Consider the following 16,826-nt stretch of genomic DNA (forward strand, 5'->3'; position numbering starts at 1 on the left):
CGGAAACTTGCAATTGATGTCATGAATGATGAACTGGCTCGTGATGTCGTCACAACCCAGGCGTCCCCGACATGACATGACATGACACAGGCGTATAGGTCAATGGCTATTTATAGTCACTAGAGGGCAGTATACAATATCCGCACAGCCGCAGATTTTCAACATGGCGACTGGAGGGGCTGTCAGCGAGAACAATCATGAAATGGAAACGGAGGCAACTCGGCTAAACGGCATCCAAGAAATGCCGAAATCCAACACGGCAGAGTCCAAGTGGGTTCGGTTGAACGTTGGGGGCACGTATTTCCTGACAACAAGGACGACATTATGTCGAGATCCCAAGTCTTTTCTATGCAGATTGTGCCAAGAAGACCCGGACTTGAGTTCAGATACGGTGAGTGTGCGTACATCATATTGGGCGCGATCGGTGGATCTGCGCTATCACTCGATCGCGCAGGAATGCATTTGCGCGATCGGTCGATCCTGTAGGAAATTCCAGTTTTTACTTCCCCTTTTCCTAACATTCCTCCAGAACCGAATTAGAAAGAACACTTGATCATGTTGATCGACTGACATGACTGATGGGAGTGATGCATGGCGGCGCGATCGACCAAGCGACATTATTGATCGACCGACAGCGCAGCGCGATCAACTGATCGTGCAGATCCACCGATCATGCAGATCCACCGATCATGCAGATCCAGCGATCATGCAGATCCACCGATCATGCAGATCCACCGATCATGCAGATCCACCGATCATGCAGATCCACCGATCATGCAGATCCACCGATCGTGCACCAACATCATGTACATGTACATTGTAGCAAGTGTATATTTAGCCCCATAATTAGGCCAATTTACTGGACTACCTCCATAAACATAGGCCACACTTCCACATGTACAAAAACGTGTTGAACTTTGTCAAATTTTAATTTTCACATTTATGCTTAGTTTGTAGGGTTTTTTTTGCTTTAGAAGCATACATGTACTCCCCCTCTTTATAGGCTAATCAGAAAGTGCTGCCTTTTTCAGGTGTCTATTTTTCGTGAAATTTCCAGATTCATTTGCACACGTTTGCATATCAAAATTTCAACATGAAATTTCACAAAAATTAGACACCTGAAAAAGGCAGCAATTAAGAAATTACCTTCACCGTTAAGCATCACCCAATGGCCTAAACGTACTTCCAGAATTAGAAGGCATCTTTCCGTCAGTGTTCTAGCATTGTTATTTTTTTGGGGGGGGGGGGGGGCCAATACGCTATGCTTTTGGAAATGCACTGCCACTTTGATAGACAAAATACCTTTGTCTGGAATTCCAATTCCTGAAACACAAATCCAACTCTTAAATGTTTTGGAGCCATTGACATTTGGATCATGGGACAATTTTTTGTGTGGAAAATCTGAGCTTTTACTCACCAGCCTCGCGTTTCCGATCCGACGAATTAACGGGTCATGCTTCATGTGTGTTTACATACATGTACATTGCGCGTGCGCTGATCTTCGCGTGACCTCAGCAGATCAACTCTACATTCGGCTCGACCATTTGGGATGGAGGGGGAATTGTAGGCTATGCTTTGCATCGCGCAACAGTACATAACGTACGTCATTTTTGCACGCTGAATACACTGCGCCCTATCGTTACAAGTTGTCAGTTTTGGTGGACTGTTTTTAAATTTGACAAAAAAGAGATGAAAAGATCCATTACTTTTTACAGCCTCTGGCATGTCAGGGGAGATTTTTTTCTTCTTGAGTTTCCTAAATAGGCCTAGCCGCCCAATGTTAGGCCAGTACATGTATACATTTGGGAAAGAATGTTGCATCCTGATGCCACATTTTTCATCATATAAAAATCCCAATGAAGGTCAGTCACTGCAAAAATGTTGAAAAGACATGAATCTGGGACTGAGAAACATTTCCAATTTTGTTAGAACTAATAGAAGATACTTAAGAAATATGCACTGGACTCTCCAATATCCATAGACTTTGTACACAACTGAAGAATTGAAGTCTACGAGTACATTCTTTCCGTATTGTGTTAAACGATTAAAATCCAACTGATTATTGATGTAGATTTAATTAATCAATGGGCATGGCTCTGTGAGACATTTTTAAAAGGGAAATGTGCATGTACATGTAGGCCTACAATGTATACATGTTCTTGGCTTTGTGGGCTAGATACACTGTGAAGGAAATATTTTTTGACCTTAGTATTTTTCCCTGCAAAGTAGGGACATGTATACATGTACAGTCGAATCTCGTTAGTACAAACTCTGTTAATTAATACAAACTTCTGGTTATAACAAACATAAAGCCTTAGGCCCTGCTGTGCATTTTTGTGCACAATGAATGGGACTGATGTTCCTCTTAATACAAAATTCTGATATAACAAACAATTTGGCTATGTCCGAACGAGTTTGTATTAACGAGACTCGACTGTACATTGAGTTTTATCTGAATTAGCTAAATGTTATACATACATGTACATGTGTACATGCACCAGCTAAATGTTAGCGCTTTCCACTCATCACCCAAAAAGCTATTTCGTCTTACATGCAAGTCTACAATACATGCAAAACCACTTGTATACAAATGTACATGTAGTACATGTCAAACAATATGTACTAACTTACTATGGCCTGTTGGATCTTTCAGGTTTAACCTACATGTAGCATACATACTGTACATTGTACATCGTGAAATATTTGGCCTACCGGTAGGACTCAGCTTCCTGAACTGTCCAAAACCAAGCACTGCAATAAACCAAAATCCAAATTGAAAAGTGCAGTTTGCATATTAACAAAGTATTTTTTTTTACATGTAGGTGTACTAATGCAATATTTAAGAAGTTCTTAATGGAGGCTTTTATGGAAGTCTGGTTGCGAAAAATGTCAAACCACTCTCAAAAAGAGGTTTCTATTTTTTTTGCTTCTGGGAAAGTAGTCACCATTGTCCTTTCTGTATAAATCAGGTGTAATTTTTCCTCAGATCTGCTGATTTCCTGGGTTTTTTATTTCTCATAAATGCCATTACAAATTGAAAAATACTGTACAAAATCTTGTGGGGTTTGGATTTTTTTTTTTTTTTTTTTAAATGTTGCATGCCTGTAGTTCAAAAAAAATGTATTTTCAGGTTTCTTTTCAAAGTAAGTGCTTCTAAATAGGCATCCAATAAAGAAACAACACAAGAAGTGCTGTTTGTTTGTCAGTTCTTTGTAAGAGTTGGTTGGTCATTTGGAAAATCCCCCACAAATAGTGTTTGTATGCATTAGGCTTTTCACACCTCCCAACCTGGGTTGAATGCAACCCGGGTTGAACTCAACCCTGGGCAAACCCAGTGCTGCCCCAGGTGGATTTTTAAAAATTTTTCAACCCCGCATTCAACACTTCATCGTTTCACACTTGTTTCACGCAAACTGAGCTTATTTCGCTTGGTTACTATTGTTTTGAACCCTGGCGAGAGTTTCAACCCGGGTTGAAATCTCAACCCTGGTCTGGAGCAGGGTTGAGACCTTTCAACCCAGGGTAAAATCAATCTCAAGGTTGACGCAGGGTTGAAGAGGTTCAAGTGTGAAACGCTGCATGTTATTCTGTCTGTGAAGTTTGCAAGTGAATCCTGGCTAGTAGGCTTAATCTACCGTCCGCCGTCGTCAACTGCTTCTTACTGGCCGAAGCTCAGAGATGTTCTTCAACATGTAAATATGGACGATTTTGACGGATGCCTCGTTTTGGGCGACTTCAATGTTGATTTTAAGTCATCTGAAAGATCGAGTCCCCATCGCACTAGACTGTTGGAGATTTCGTCCGACTTCTCTCTTGAACAACTTGTCACCTCTGTTACACATCCTACTCATCCTGACAATTTATCTGTTGGATCCACTATAGACTTGGTATTCTCCAATCGCCCTGACCGCTTTGCTTCCATCTCTACCGGCCCGAGTCTCATCACATCTGACCACCTGGCTGTACACATTGTGTTTCGCTCCAATAAACCTCCACCTAGACCAGCTCTTCTGCGTTCTTTTTTACAGTTTCACCGTGGGGATTTTGGGCACCTTGGTACACTAATCCACCTCATACCCTGGTCTGCATTCTTGGACCCATCTGATCTCAACTCATCATGTGAAACTTTTATGGATCTTCTTGACGCCGCAGTACGGGACTCAATTCCTTCCACAACAAGGCGTAAGACAAGATTTACACCTTGGATCACCACGGAACTAAAAAAACTCATCAACAAAAAGCATAAGCTATTTAGATTTGCTCGTAGATCTGGTTTGTTAAGGGACTGGCAATTGTACAAAATCACTCGTAATATGGTTAAGAGTCAAACTCAGAAAGCTTATTGGAAATATATAAATGACATGTTTTCCTCACTTGATAACAGGCGAAGGTTTTGGTCTTTTGTCCGTAGTCGTAAACAATCCCCACCACCTCCTGTATTCACTCATAACAATGTTAAATTATCTCAACCTGGTGTTATTTCATCCGCTTTCAATGCATACTTTTCCTCTGTGTTTAACCCTGATGGTATGGTTCCCAATGACCCATCTCCTTGTTCACTACCATTACCTGGTCTTTCAGAACTGTATGTGTCTGTAGGTAAGATTAATTCTATTATACGTAATCTACCCACCAACAAATCTCCTGGCCCTGATGGCATTATTCCTGGTATATTAAAGAAGATTTCTTGTCAAGTATCCATCCCTCTGTGCTTGCTGTTCAACACCTCTCTAAGCTCAGGAAAATTACCCGATGCTTGGCGATGTGCAAACATTACCCCCGTTTTCAAAAAGGGTGATAAATCCATTCTGTCGAACTACAGACCTGTTGCACTGACATCCGTTCTGTGTAAAATTCTAGAGCGTGTTGTTGCGGCTGCTATAACAGATCACGTTGGTATGTTTGGGTTGTTGAACAGCAATCAACACGGCTTCACAAAACGCCGAAGCTGTGTTACCCAACTCGTCAATGTTATGCATCAATGGGCACTGACTCTTGATGTTCCACGCCCTCCCCGAATTGACGCTGTCTTCCTAGACATGTCAAAGGCATTTGACAGGATGCCACACCATATCCTGCTTAGTAAACTTTCATCGGTTTACAACATCCAGGGTGTGGTCTGGCGTTGGGTCAGATCATTTTTGACTGGCAGGAAGCAACGTGTTCTTTTCCAGGGTAGTGTTTCCTCATGGGTCAGTGTTTCGTCTGGTGTTCCTCAAGGTAGCGTTCTTGGACCCACCTTATTCAACCTGTTTGTCAATAGCATTCCCGACTGTGTCTCCTCTAGCTGTGTTCTGTTCGCTGACGATGCTTTGCTCTTCCGAGTCATCCGGTCGGTTGAGGATGAGTTCCAGCTGCAGAACGACTTAAATAATATGCAAGACTGGTGTTTAAATCATGACATGCTCTTCAATACAACCAAAACTAAGGTTATGCACGTCACCAGAAGCAAAAATATCCATCCTCCAGTTTACACACTTGGTGATGCTGCCCTGTCCACAGTTACCTCTATTCAATATTTAGGTGTCACTATTAGCTCCAATCTTCAATGGAATTCCCATATTGACTCACTTGTCTCACGTGCAAATCGCCTCCTGGGTTTCATCCGTACTATTGCTGGCGGAGCATCAACTCAAGCCATATTCTGCCTTTACAAATCTCTGATCCTGCCTATCCTGGAATATGGCATTCCAGCGTGGGGTACTCACACTCTCTCTCAACAGCAAAAGATTGAGCGCGTACAACGCACTGCCACCCGCATTGCTTTGAAACAAAGGCGCGGTGAAATGTCATATGAGGATAGGTTGGGTCAGTTAAACTGGTCTTCTCTTTCATCTAGAAGAGATTATTTACTTTGCTCTTTTGCTTTCAAATGCTTATCTGGTGTTTGCAGGTGCGAGTCGATCAACGACAATGTTTTCATAAATGCACGTCATCCAGAATCCCTTACCTTCCGTCATCTGCCTTCTCGTACACAAGCTTTATATCATTCTCCTACTCGTTATCTTCCCAGACTTTGGAACCAATTTCCACCCCATATTAGGGATTCTGCAGTACTGGACACTCTACCTGTTTTCCTTAGGAATCTTCGGCAATTACTTTTCTCAGACAACTGATTTCATTATCCTCATTAGTGTTTTCATATACATGTACTTGCTGCATTTAATTGGTGGGGACTTTCACATGACTTTCACATGATTTGGGTTTCGTTGCATTAGTCTTCTTGCTTGCGTGTAATTTGTAACAGGGGCCAGTTTTTTTTTTTGCTGTTTAATATTTTCATTATTTTCTTGTACCTTGTTTTGTTCTTGTCTGCGTTTGTCTGCTTAATATGTGCGGGGTTACATACCTGTGGGTAATAGTAATTAAATTTACTTTTGTGACCCCTGACCCACATATCGTCTTTTTATATATTGTCTTCGGATGTTTTCATTTCATTTCATATTATGCGTTGTTTTGTGGCCCCTACACTTACACTTACACTTATACAGTGTCATCTTTTGTGTTTATTTTGTTTTATTTTGTATTTCGTAGCTTTCATACATTTTTGTTTAGTTTTTGTGCTTCATACCGTGTTTGTTAATTGTGTATTGTTTTGGTCGAATAAATAATAATAATAATAATAATAATAATGTTGTCAACCCTGCGTCAACCCTGCTACAACCCCGAGATTTGTCTAGTGTGGAAGGCCTGTGCATGGTTACCCTTGCACAATGGCAACTTTCTACTAGCTTAGTGTATGTATGTATGTATGTATGCGAGTACACATGTACATGTACATGTACACAGGTGTACGCGATATACACGAACCTGCCTGGGCTAGGAGACAATGAGTGAGGCACTGATAATGTCAAGGTATGCCCGTAGCAACAGTGACCAACATTTTTTTTCTTTCATCTCGCTTTTGCTTTCCCGTCTCCCCTTTGTGGATCGTGGGCGTAAGAACAATCACCGCCAACTAGGACTGACCGTAGCAGAAGCAGCAATTTGTTTTTAAATGTCAGCTTGAATTGTTGTTTTGAGCAGGCCAAATGAGAGCCATATTATTATACACATGTGCCATACCTGTACATGTGTAAACAGAGAGTGAATTTACGGTCGAATATTGGTCATTTTTGTACTGGTCATTTACCATCTGTTTCAAATATGTTTAGAATATATATATTTTTTGCCTGAGTAATTTTGCCCACTGTAAATTATAGCCTATACATATAAAACAAATATGAAAAAAATAAATTTCTTTGTGTATTTTCAATATTTGTTTTCTCTATCGGTGATCTTTGCTTTTAATTAATTCTGACAGAATTAGTCCTCAGAATTAGTGATCAGATTTCTCTTTGAAGCACCGTACATGTACATGAACACCGGTACATGTACATGTCTGCATACAGTGACTTATGCTGCTGAGCCTAGTGGCAATTTTAAATTTTCATCTTTTTTTTATTATTACACTGAATTGCTCAAATGAAACATTGATCGTTCCCTGAGCACTTACCGTGCATGCATTGATGAAACAAAAACAGATGTGTTCCGTCACTTCTTGAAGTGCATTTTCAAGTTGGTGAATGAAATTGACACTTGCATGTGACAATGCAAAAAGTTGTTTGCGTGATTGTCAGGAAATTTTTCGTGTCCGATTTCAACCTCGTTATGATTCTTCATTGCACTTTACTATTTACATGATTTACATGTACTTGAAATAGCTCATATGTGGCAGGTGATGTAATGTAGATGGGCTCTTTTCATTCTTTGATGCCCAAAAAGTCTCATTTGGCAATAGTGATTCAGATTTGGTTATACTAGACCAAGACCAGTGCCACATTAAAACATTCCTATTAGTTTGAGTTTAAATAAATTGTACAGTTGAAAAGATTAACCCTAATCCTCTTGAACCCCCTCCAAAAACCTCTTGGCAGTTTTTGGAGGATTGTGGATGAATGGTGTTTGAGAAACATGAGGATTTTAGAGGATTGAGGGTGAATGGTGTTTAAGCACATGAGGATTTTGCATTTTTAAAGGCAGGACTGTCGGATGATTTTGAAGGATTGAGGCACTGGGTATCCTTCATTTGAACACAACATTGTAGAGGATTTTGGAGGATTGAGGATGGTTTCTAGTAAAAAGGGCCTAGGGAGTTAGGGTTAATTTTTTTTTCATCATTCTCAATTGAAAATCAAACATTGCTGTGATAGTGTAAGAATGAACATCTTATTTAGTGAACATGGTGAAGTGAGACTTCCAATGGAGCATATAAATAATTATTTTTCAGATAAAAAAGAAGGGAAAAATGTCAAGTTCAGCCATTAAAAGCAGTAGACCGTTGATTTAACCCTAACCTTCCCAAATTCTCCATAATCCTTTTTGCAAATGGAGGTCTTGGGCCGGACCTTGTGTTGTTTATGCTCAGCTGTGCATTCAATTTTTGCCTAGATTATACTTGAAATCCTCCGCACTGCTCCAGGATGTCACTGGCTCTGCCTCAACATATTGACAGTGATTGCTGGAGGATTTTGCAGGATTGAGGCAGTGGTCGCCCCTCCAAGGACCATTGCAGGATTTTGGAGGATTGAGGCTGTATGCTATTTTTACATGGAGGCAGTTGGAGGAGTTTGCAGGATTGAGGTTGCATCCTAGCAAAAATGCCTCTAGGGAGTTAGGGTTAAATATTGGGGTAAATTCAGTGACGCAAGTACGGTACGTGTCAGTTTTAGTGTTTTTCAAGCTTCATGAACTGCTACGGTGTACATGTTTCACTTTATGTTCATATTACTACCAGTATATTACTCATTTCCTTCATCCCTCAAAAACAAAACAAACTCAAAGGTACATGTGTTGACCTCACACTTGGCAATAAAAAGCTGTTATTTTTTGCAGTTCAGTGTTGATGGTAGTCGGTGCGGCCTTGTCAAGGTGTGAATTTCCATTATGATGCGGGTTGCATTGTGTTCATTGCCGCTTCCGCTGGTCTACCGTAAAACAACTACATGTAATTAAATGGACAGATGATTCAGTCTGCAAAATATGGAAGCTGCAAATACGCAATGAACACAAACAACACAATGAACAATGTATGATACAATGGAATACACACGTGTACTTACATTGTATACCGGTACATTAATACAGAAAGTAGGCCTACTGTACATGTAAAAAAAAAATTTTAAAACACGTAAAAAACAACAACCTACAGGTTTATGTTTAGTAATTTACATGCATAAAATATTACTTTGGCCTTCACCAACATACATGAACAGTGTATTGTCCATGTACAAAGTGAAGGCAAAACATTGAAATTTGCATCCCCTATGCAGATGTCCTTTAATTAAACATAAAAGTCAATTTGAAGAGTGAAGCTTGCTGCATCCAACAGGATCCAAAAACACTGCTCAGAGCAATAAATTCCAACAAGAATTGTTTCAGTTGGTACTTGTGAGATCCAGTAATGTTAGGGTTAATTTGACATTAGGTACATGTAGCTTCTCCCAAAAGTTCCAGCATGATTAAACAACTTGCAAGTGTAGAAGCTCTTGCCGCGGCGCCTTTGCCAGCCCCGAGCACCAGGGGCGGGACATAGTACCAATTAGGGGGCCCCACTACTATAAAAAATACATGGAATACCATATGGCTTTTGCCATGGGGGGGGGGGGGGGGGGGGCGGCAATTGTTTGCCGGGGGGGGGGGGGGGGGGGTCAGCCCCACCGGGCCCCACCAGGCCACCCCTTGGCAATGGGCCTGCCTTGCCGTGTTGCAAGAAGTCTTGCATGAAATCGATCAAAATGATCCCTGTCATGACAAATGCAATTGGTCAATTTTCGGGACAGACCGACCGACCGACAAGTGACATGTAGAAGCTCCTACCAGAGCTTAAAAAAGAACTGCTCATGAACTTCATTTCAAAGAATGCCCTTTCTTGTTTTTCTCTTGGCAGGATGAGACTGGTGCCTATTTGATCGACCGTGACCCGATGTACTTTGGGCCTGTTCTAAACTACCTGAGACACGGCAAACTAGTGTTAAATAAAGACCTGTCTGAAGAAGGTAAGATAACACATTTCCCCTGTTGCCCCATTGACTTGTTTTATTGAAGAAACAAAACTGTTGATAAATTGTCGATGTACTGCATCAAGAAATACTTGGCCGTTTATAAATTCTGAATAATATTTGAACTACAGGTATTTCCAGAGACATTTTCAAATTATTAAAGCCACATACGAATAGCTGGAAAAGTTATGTTATGTTGGTCTATTTTTTTCCCCTTGCTACCTGTCTTAAAAAAAAAGTTACTCCCGCTTGTTCGTGGTGTTTAAGTTGTCAAGTGACCCATGTAAGATTTCTCAATATAGCAAAATTAAATTTGATTTTATACAAATTTAACAATTGTCTGCTCAAAGTTATTTTTTTCAGTGCATCCTGACATGTAAGGATTTCTTGCTTCGCAATAGTTTGGGGTGTTGTTTACAATTTTAATCTTAATTTAATAATCCCCTACATATATACTGGTATAAAGCCTTTTGATAGATGATTAATAAACAATGAATGATAATGATAATAATTGTATTCATTGTTAACAGGTGTTTTAGAAGAAGCTGAATTCTACAATATCACGTCGTTAATAAAGACCGTCAAAGAGAGAATAAGAGATAGAGATACACGCACAGCACAGGTACACAAACTTCCTCAACAATTCAAAACCTTTTTCAAAATTCACCTTTGTGCTCATTTTACTCCATTTTCCTGTCTTCGTATTCCATCTCTAAGCGAGCTTAACGACCGTTTATGGTTTTGATGCTCATGGAAATTCTATATTCATGAACAAAAAATGTTACTTGTACTTTGTTAGAACATTGTTACAGGTACTAATGAAGCATCTGAACCTGCCAACATTTTCCGTATTTTTCGCTGTGGTCAATTCACTATTTTGTTATTTTGGTCTTTTTTGGCATAAATTCTATTTCACTGTATGTATAAATTTTCAGTCAGTTGATTCCGATGTCCTTTTTTTATCTACACAGGGTTCCTTAAAGCATGTGTATAGAGTATTACAATGTCAAGAAGAGGAAATCACGCAGATGGTATCCACACTGTCCGATGGTTGGAGGTTTGAGCAGGTAAGAGTACAGCCGCCATCTCAAAATGGTTCCTTTATCTCCTTGAAGTACATGTATTCTGGGGAATTTTCTAACTTGCATTCATGAACCTAAATTGCACAAGCCAGCAAGAAAGGACACTCACGAAGAAGCTGTGCTGTCTGAATTTTCCTTGGAACTGTATTAAAAAACTGCCAATTTGGAAGAAAACTGAATATGAAATCCACACAACACTTTGGTCCAATAGTGGTGTCGAACCCTGACAGGGAACATTGTGTCTGTGTTCTTGGGCAAGACACTTTACTGCAATTGCATCTCTCCACACAGGAGTGTAAATGGGTGCATTGTACCTGAGAGGTAGAGACCAGATTGCGCTGACCTCGAGCTGCTGCAGGAAAATGGTCTCATGACCAGAAAAAAAAATGAATGCGAAGTCCACACAACAAGTGATCCAATACTCTGGTCGAACCCTGATGGGGAACATGGTGCTTGTGTTCTTGGGCAAGACACTTTACTACAATTGCATCTCTCCACACAGGAGTGTAAATGGGTGCATTGTACCTGAGAGGTAGAGACCAGATTGCGCTGACCGCAAGCTGCTGCAGAAAAATTGTCTCTCAGCCAGAAAAAAAAATGAATGCGAAGTCCACACAACAAGTGATCCAATACTCTGGTCGAACCCTGATGGGGAACATGATGCCTGTGTTCTTAGGCAAGACACTTTACAACTACATCTCTAGACCCAGGAGTGTAAAAGGGTACATTGAACTTGAGAGGGTAGAGACCTGATTGCGCTGACCTCGAGCTGCTGCAGAGAAATGGTCTCATGGCCTGATGAACAGGGGTACTAATTTATGCTAGTTTCCTGTGGCAAATGCACCAGTTTATTATCATAAACTTTCTTTTGAGAAAATGGAAAAATGCCAATGCTAACTACGACGGTAACTCGCTGAAAGGAAACCAGAGGTGAATCACTGCGGATGTATCATTCACTACTAAGATGTTCCTGACAGGCACAAGTACATGGATATGTCTACAGCCAATTTGAAGAATGACTTATACAGCACATACATGTAACACATACATGTACATGAAGCAGCTGCATTATGTTACTGCCATGTACATGTACATTATAATTGAATACACATTGTGAAGCATATCATATTTTGACCTCGAGTGGGTGAAAAGTGTTTTGTCTACACCCTTATACTAACTTATACTCTACACTACACAGGTTTCTTGTGAAAACCGAAGGCTTGGTTTTGTTCCAGTGTGGCTATTCCGAAAACAAAATTACCTTTCATCAAAGGCAGCAATTGTTTTCGTGGCCAGACCGTAGATTGCGGGAAGAGTGCCAAATTAATGAACACAACGGCTGAGAAATTGCATTATTTACAGTTGACGTTCTGTGCATCCATAGTTGCTTCAGTTGATACTCATTTAATTGTGTGTACACGTATGCAATTGTAACTTCACTCCTACGGTGGTGAGCACTGGAGGTATTTTTAGATTGTAAAGGGTGTCCCGCCCAGTCCCCCTGAGTCCTTGTTTCAGACTTGAGGTGTTACCCCTTGACTACTTGGTCATCGCAAACGTGGGAGGAGGGGCTTTGGGAAAAGAGGGAGAAGCACGTGCCTACGGTAAATGTCGTTGTAAATTTCCCCTTGGGCATGTACATGTACACGTAAGTGTACGTGTATGTACATGTATATACACATCTTGCCTACATGTACAGGGTGTCGAAAAAAACACGTAGCAGTCAAACATCATTGTTTCTTAGGACACTACATTGTTTTTTTTTCTTTGGGTACAAAAAATACCATGAGATGAGTGTTTCTTTACCCAATGGCAGTATTTTTGTTCTGTGTGATTTGGACCTTTTGTTTGAAAAGTACGGCGAAGTTCGTAAAGACAGTAAAAATCTGTTTGGGCCACTTGCTTCACCTTTTTGGTATGTGAATACCTTTCATTTACATACATACCGGTAGAAACCAAGTGGCCCACCGTGGAATTCAAGTCATTTTATTCAAGTAGCTGTATCTCTGGACTGGGGTGTCCAAATGAGACGGGATAAAGACCATTGTGTAGAGTATTTACTATATTTAAACCTTCAGACTCTATAGATAAATGTTGCAAAAAAATTGCTTGTACTTATTACATGTATTAATGTTTATGGGTTGACTGCTACATATTTTTGGAGACACCCTGTGCATGTACATGTATGTTTATATGTACATGTACATGTACATGTAAATGGTACAATAGTGTACAAATACGTAGAATGTGCAGCCATAAACAATTACATGAACATGTACATCGCGTGTTCATGAAAGTCAGGCTGAAAAAAAATGCTCAATTGAATCTGTCACTACGCTCCCCTCAACCAAATGCACGTGGATGTGATAACAAACACAGTATCGAAAGCACGATGAAGAACCTGGATTTCCTTATCCAAAAACAAGTACAAACAACAGTTGGATTCATCGCACTTTCACTCTGCACTTTCACATGTTATATCAGTCAAGTCCAGCACTCCACATTTCCTGCCTGGCCCATTCTGTCAAACAGGAAGCCTTTCCATTACATGAATTAATACATCAAACTCTACCATTACATACATGTAAATTACTGTACATGTACTTCCGATAAATTTTCATAAAATTTTTTTCTTGCATAGGAACCTCCCTGAGCATTTAGCTGCATAGACCCTACATATACCTGAATCCTCAACATTCCACCATTGTGCAAGGAAATAAATGCACCTAAGTTTACTTTAACTTTTGGAAGGGGGCATCAAACCCAATTGAATCCTAACCTTCCCAAATCATCCTAAAGTGTAAGTGTACATGTACATGTACATGTAGGATTTCAAAGGATTGGGGCTACATTGGTGGCAAAAAATGTTAAGCTGATTTTGGAGAATGTGTCGAGGTCTTACAATGTTTTAGGCCGAACCTTGTGTTGTTTATGCTGAGTCGTGTATAGATTTAGGCCCAGATTATATATTTGTACTTGAAATCCTCCACTTTGCTCCAGGATGTCACTGGCTCTGCCTCAACATATTGTCAGTGATTGCTGGAGGATTCTGCGAGATTGAGGCAGTGGTCACCCCTGAAATATGTCCAAGGAGCACATTCAAGACATAAAGGGTGATTTTAGAGGATTGAGCTGTATGCAATTTGTGCACGGAGGCATCAAAATGCCCAGGGAGTTAGGGTTAAAGGAATAGTGGCTCGGTCCTACCTTCCTTTGCAGCAAAAATCCTTCCAAACCTCCAGGTGGAATGTGCACAATTGGGGGACCAGGTTTTGCTGTGTTTCTGTGGATGCTTGTATCTCAAGTATCTAAAGTTTTCCGGAAAAGCAAATAATAAAACTTATACATTTTGTCATAAAAGCACACACTTGTGTTTTGGTTTTGTTACAAACTTCATACATGTACATTAATTTCTATTTGTATCGTTAATGTTTTTGTTTGTTTGTTTGTTTTTTAGCTGATAAACATTGGCTCATCTTATAACTATGGCAACGAGGACCAATGCGAGTTCCTGTGTGTGGTATCCAAGGAACTAAACAACACCGACGCAGTCAATATGGCCGAACCCACGGACAAGGCAAAGGTTGGTGATTGCTTTTTTACCAATTTTTTTTTTTTTTTTCAGGAAATGGCAGCTACATCCCCTACTTTGGTTTCATCTTTTGCTTTCAGAATCGTTTGAAGCCATAAATATCCAAAACAATTGAAATACTTCCCCCTGTGTCCTTGTAGCTGATGTGCTTTCCTGAAGCTAAAAAAAGTGGAACCAAATTGAGCAGAAGTCCCTCAATTCAGGGTCCTAAAATGCTAATGCAGTTGGTTTTTTTTAATGAGTTTTGTAACTCACTAGGGCAAGTTCAATTCAGGACAAAGTCAACTAGTGGTTGATTTGTGATGTACATGTTACTTACATCTGGGCACTAACACATGTACAGCGTGTGAACCTCTCCAGTCAAAGGATAAGTGTCATCACAAAAGTTCTTGGTCCTGACTCCATTCTGTGCATTATAAGGCTGGGAGGAAGAGCAGTTTTTTTTCCAACTGATGTGGCCACCCTGTGCAATATATCAGAAAAAAAATAATGAAGATGCTTGCAGCTTTTGTAAGCAGCGATGCAACCGACTTTGGTATGCTGGTCCCAATCAGTCAGCTAGACTAGTCCAACTTTTGTCGACTAGTGTGGAATCCAGCAAAGAAATTCGAACTAATGCTCACTTGAACTTGAATCAGTATTTTTTACTTTCATATGTTGCAGATATTGCAAGAACGGGCATTCCGGTTGCGAGACCACAGGTCATAGGACAAGGTTCAGGGGTCAAGAGGTCAGCTTCTTTAATCAAGTTTAGTTTTGCTCCGTTGTTTATTGGTCTTCAACCTAACACAGTTTGCCTTGTGCGTTGTTTTTTTTCTTTAGGTGGGCTGTAACTTTTCCTTTGCCATTCTCTTCATTCTTTTTAAAAAAGCATTATTTATATGTTACAGTGTATGTTTATTAAGTCTTTTCTGTAATAGCTATGGTGTTGTGTCACAGTTTGTGACGGTCTGTGTCAGTTTGTCACAGTGTTTCACAGATTGTCACAGTTTTGATGCTGCTACTATCGTGACTATTCATGTGATCCCTGGGCACACAACGTGTATGGGCAGTGTGGCTTCTGACTATTATCCCGAGAACAGAGATGTTGACAAATTTGGAAATGCCAAAATAAGGCCCAATACGGCTTTGTCCGTAATTGAATTCTAGAGCTACATGTACATGTACATGTACATGTAAAGCTATGTCTTTTTTTATCATGTGCCCAGGAGTTTTAATTATCAAAGTGAGAGACAATGGGCTCTGTGTGCCAACGAAAGAGGGCGCCCTTTTACCTAGCAATGACTTCCCATGGGCGGGACATTTAGCAGGTCGACGCGCACCGTTCCTTGTGTGTGACGCACGTACCGGTACACCAGGGGATTTGTGCTATGAACACACAGTGGTACGGCCGCGCGTCGCGGCATAATTGCAGTCAGGCAAGATGGCGTCGGTCGGTCACCCCCAACTGTACTTTCTTTGCCTGTGAGGGGGTACTTGTGAACGGAGTAGGATAGCCCTAGATGAGAGATTCAGACCTAGCAACTCTGTGTTCGTAGACCTCCACCACAGGTAATAAGGATGTCCCATTTTCGAATTCATCTTCAGTTAAATTTTCTTTGTTCAACTTTGAATGTATTATAAACTTATTTTTGTCATGTTGTATTGTACATTTAAGTGAATGGGATACTGCCTTACACACCAGAAAAATTGAATGCATTTTTTTGTGATGAGATAGGAATTGAAAGAAGTAAATTGCATTACAGATTAATTTTGGTTTTAGTTATTGTGATAAACAAACTTGAATATCTCAAGTTTGAGATTTTTTTTGGGGGGGGGGGGGGGGGAAGTAGTGGAATTGATGCACACACTTTAGGTACATGTATGTATGGGGAATTTATGCACAGTTCGATAGATTTTTCCGGTGTTTTTCCAAACCGAAATCATTAAAATCTTTCAAATCTGAATACATGTGAATTGTACACCCTGTACTTTATATGCATACAATACGCACAACGTTCTTGTGGGGCCCCACGTGAGTCCAATGATTTCAGGGACAAACCATTTCTGTGGGGACATTTTGAAAGTCCCTGCAAACCGAAAGTACATGTACATGTACATCTCTGTATTTCG

General features: G+C 40.4%; 1 protein-coding gene across 1 annotated transcript; it reads left to right on the top strand.

The window, feature by feature from the left end:
- The first annotated feature begins 125 nt into the window (after positions 1-125).
- LOC119734962 (BTB/POZ domain-containing protein KCTD5-like) lies at positions 126-15,633 on the top strand. The gene is made up of 6 exons (XM_038208620.1): positions 126-391; positions 9,929-10,037; positions 10,571-10,662; positions 11,012-11,107; positions 14,580-14,705; positions 15,378-15,633. The coding sequence occupies exons 1-6, from the start codon at positions 164-166 to the stop codon at positions 15,420-15,422; spliced, it is 696 nt and encodes a 231-aa protein (XP_038064548.1). The 5' UTR covers positions 126-163; the 3' UTR covers positions 15,423-15,633.
- Positions 15,634-16,826: the final 1,193 nt, after the last annotated feature.

The sequence above is a fragment of the Patiria miniata genome, unplaced genomic scaffold (genome assembly GCF_015706575.1).
Source record: "Patiria miniata isolate m_02_andy unplaced genomic scaffold, ASM1570657v1 HiC_scaffold_28, whole genome shotgun sequence".
In the NCBI taxonomy this organism is placed as follows: domain Eukaryota; kingdom Metazoa; phylum Echinodermata; class Asteroidea; order Valvatida; family Asterinidae; genus Patiria; species Patiria miniata.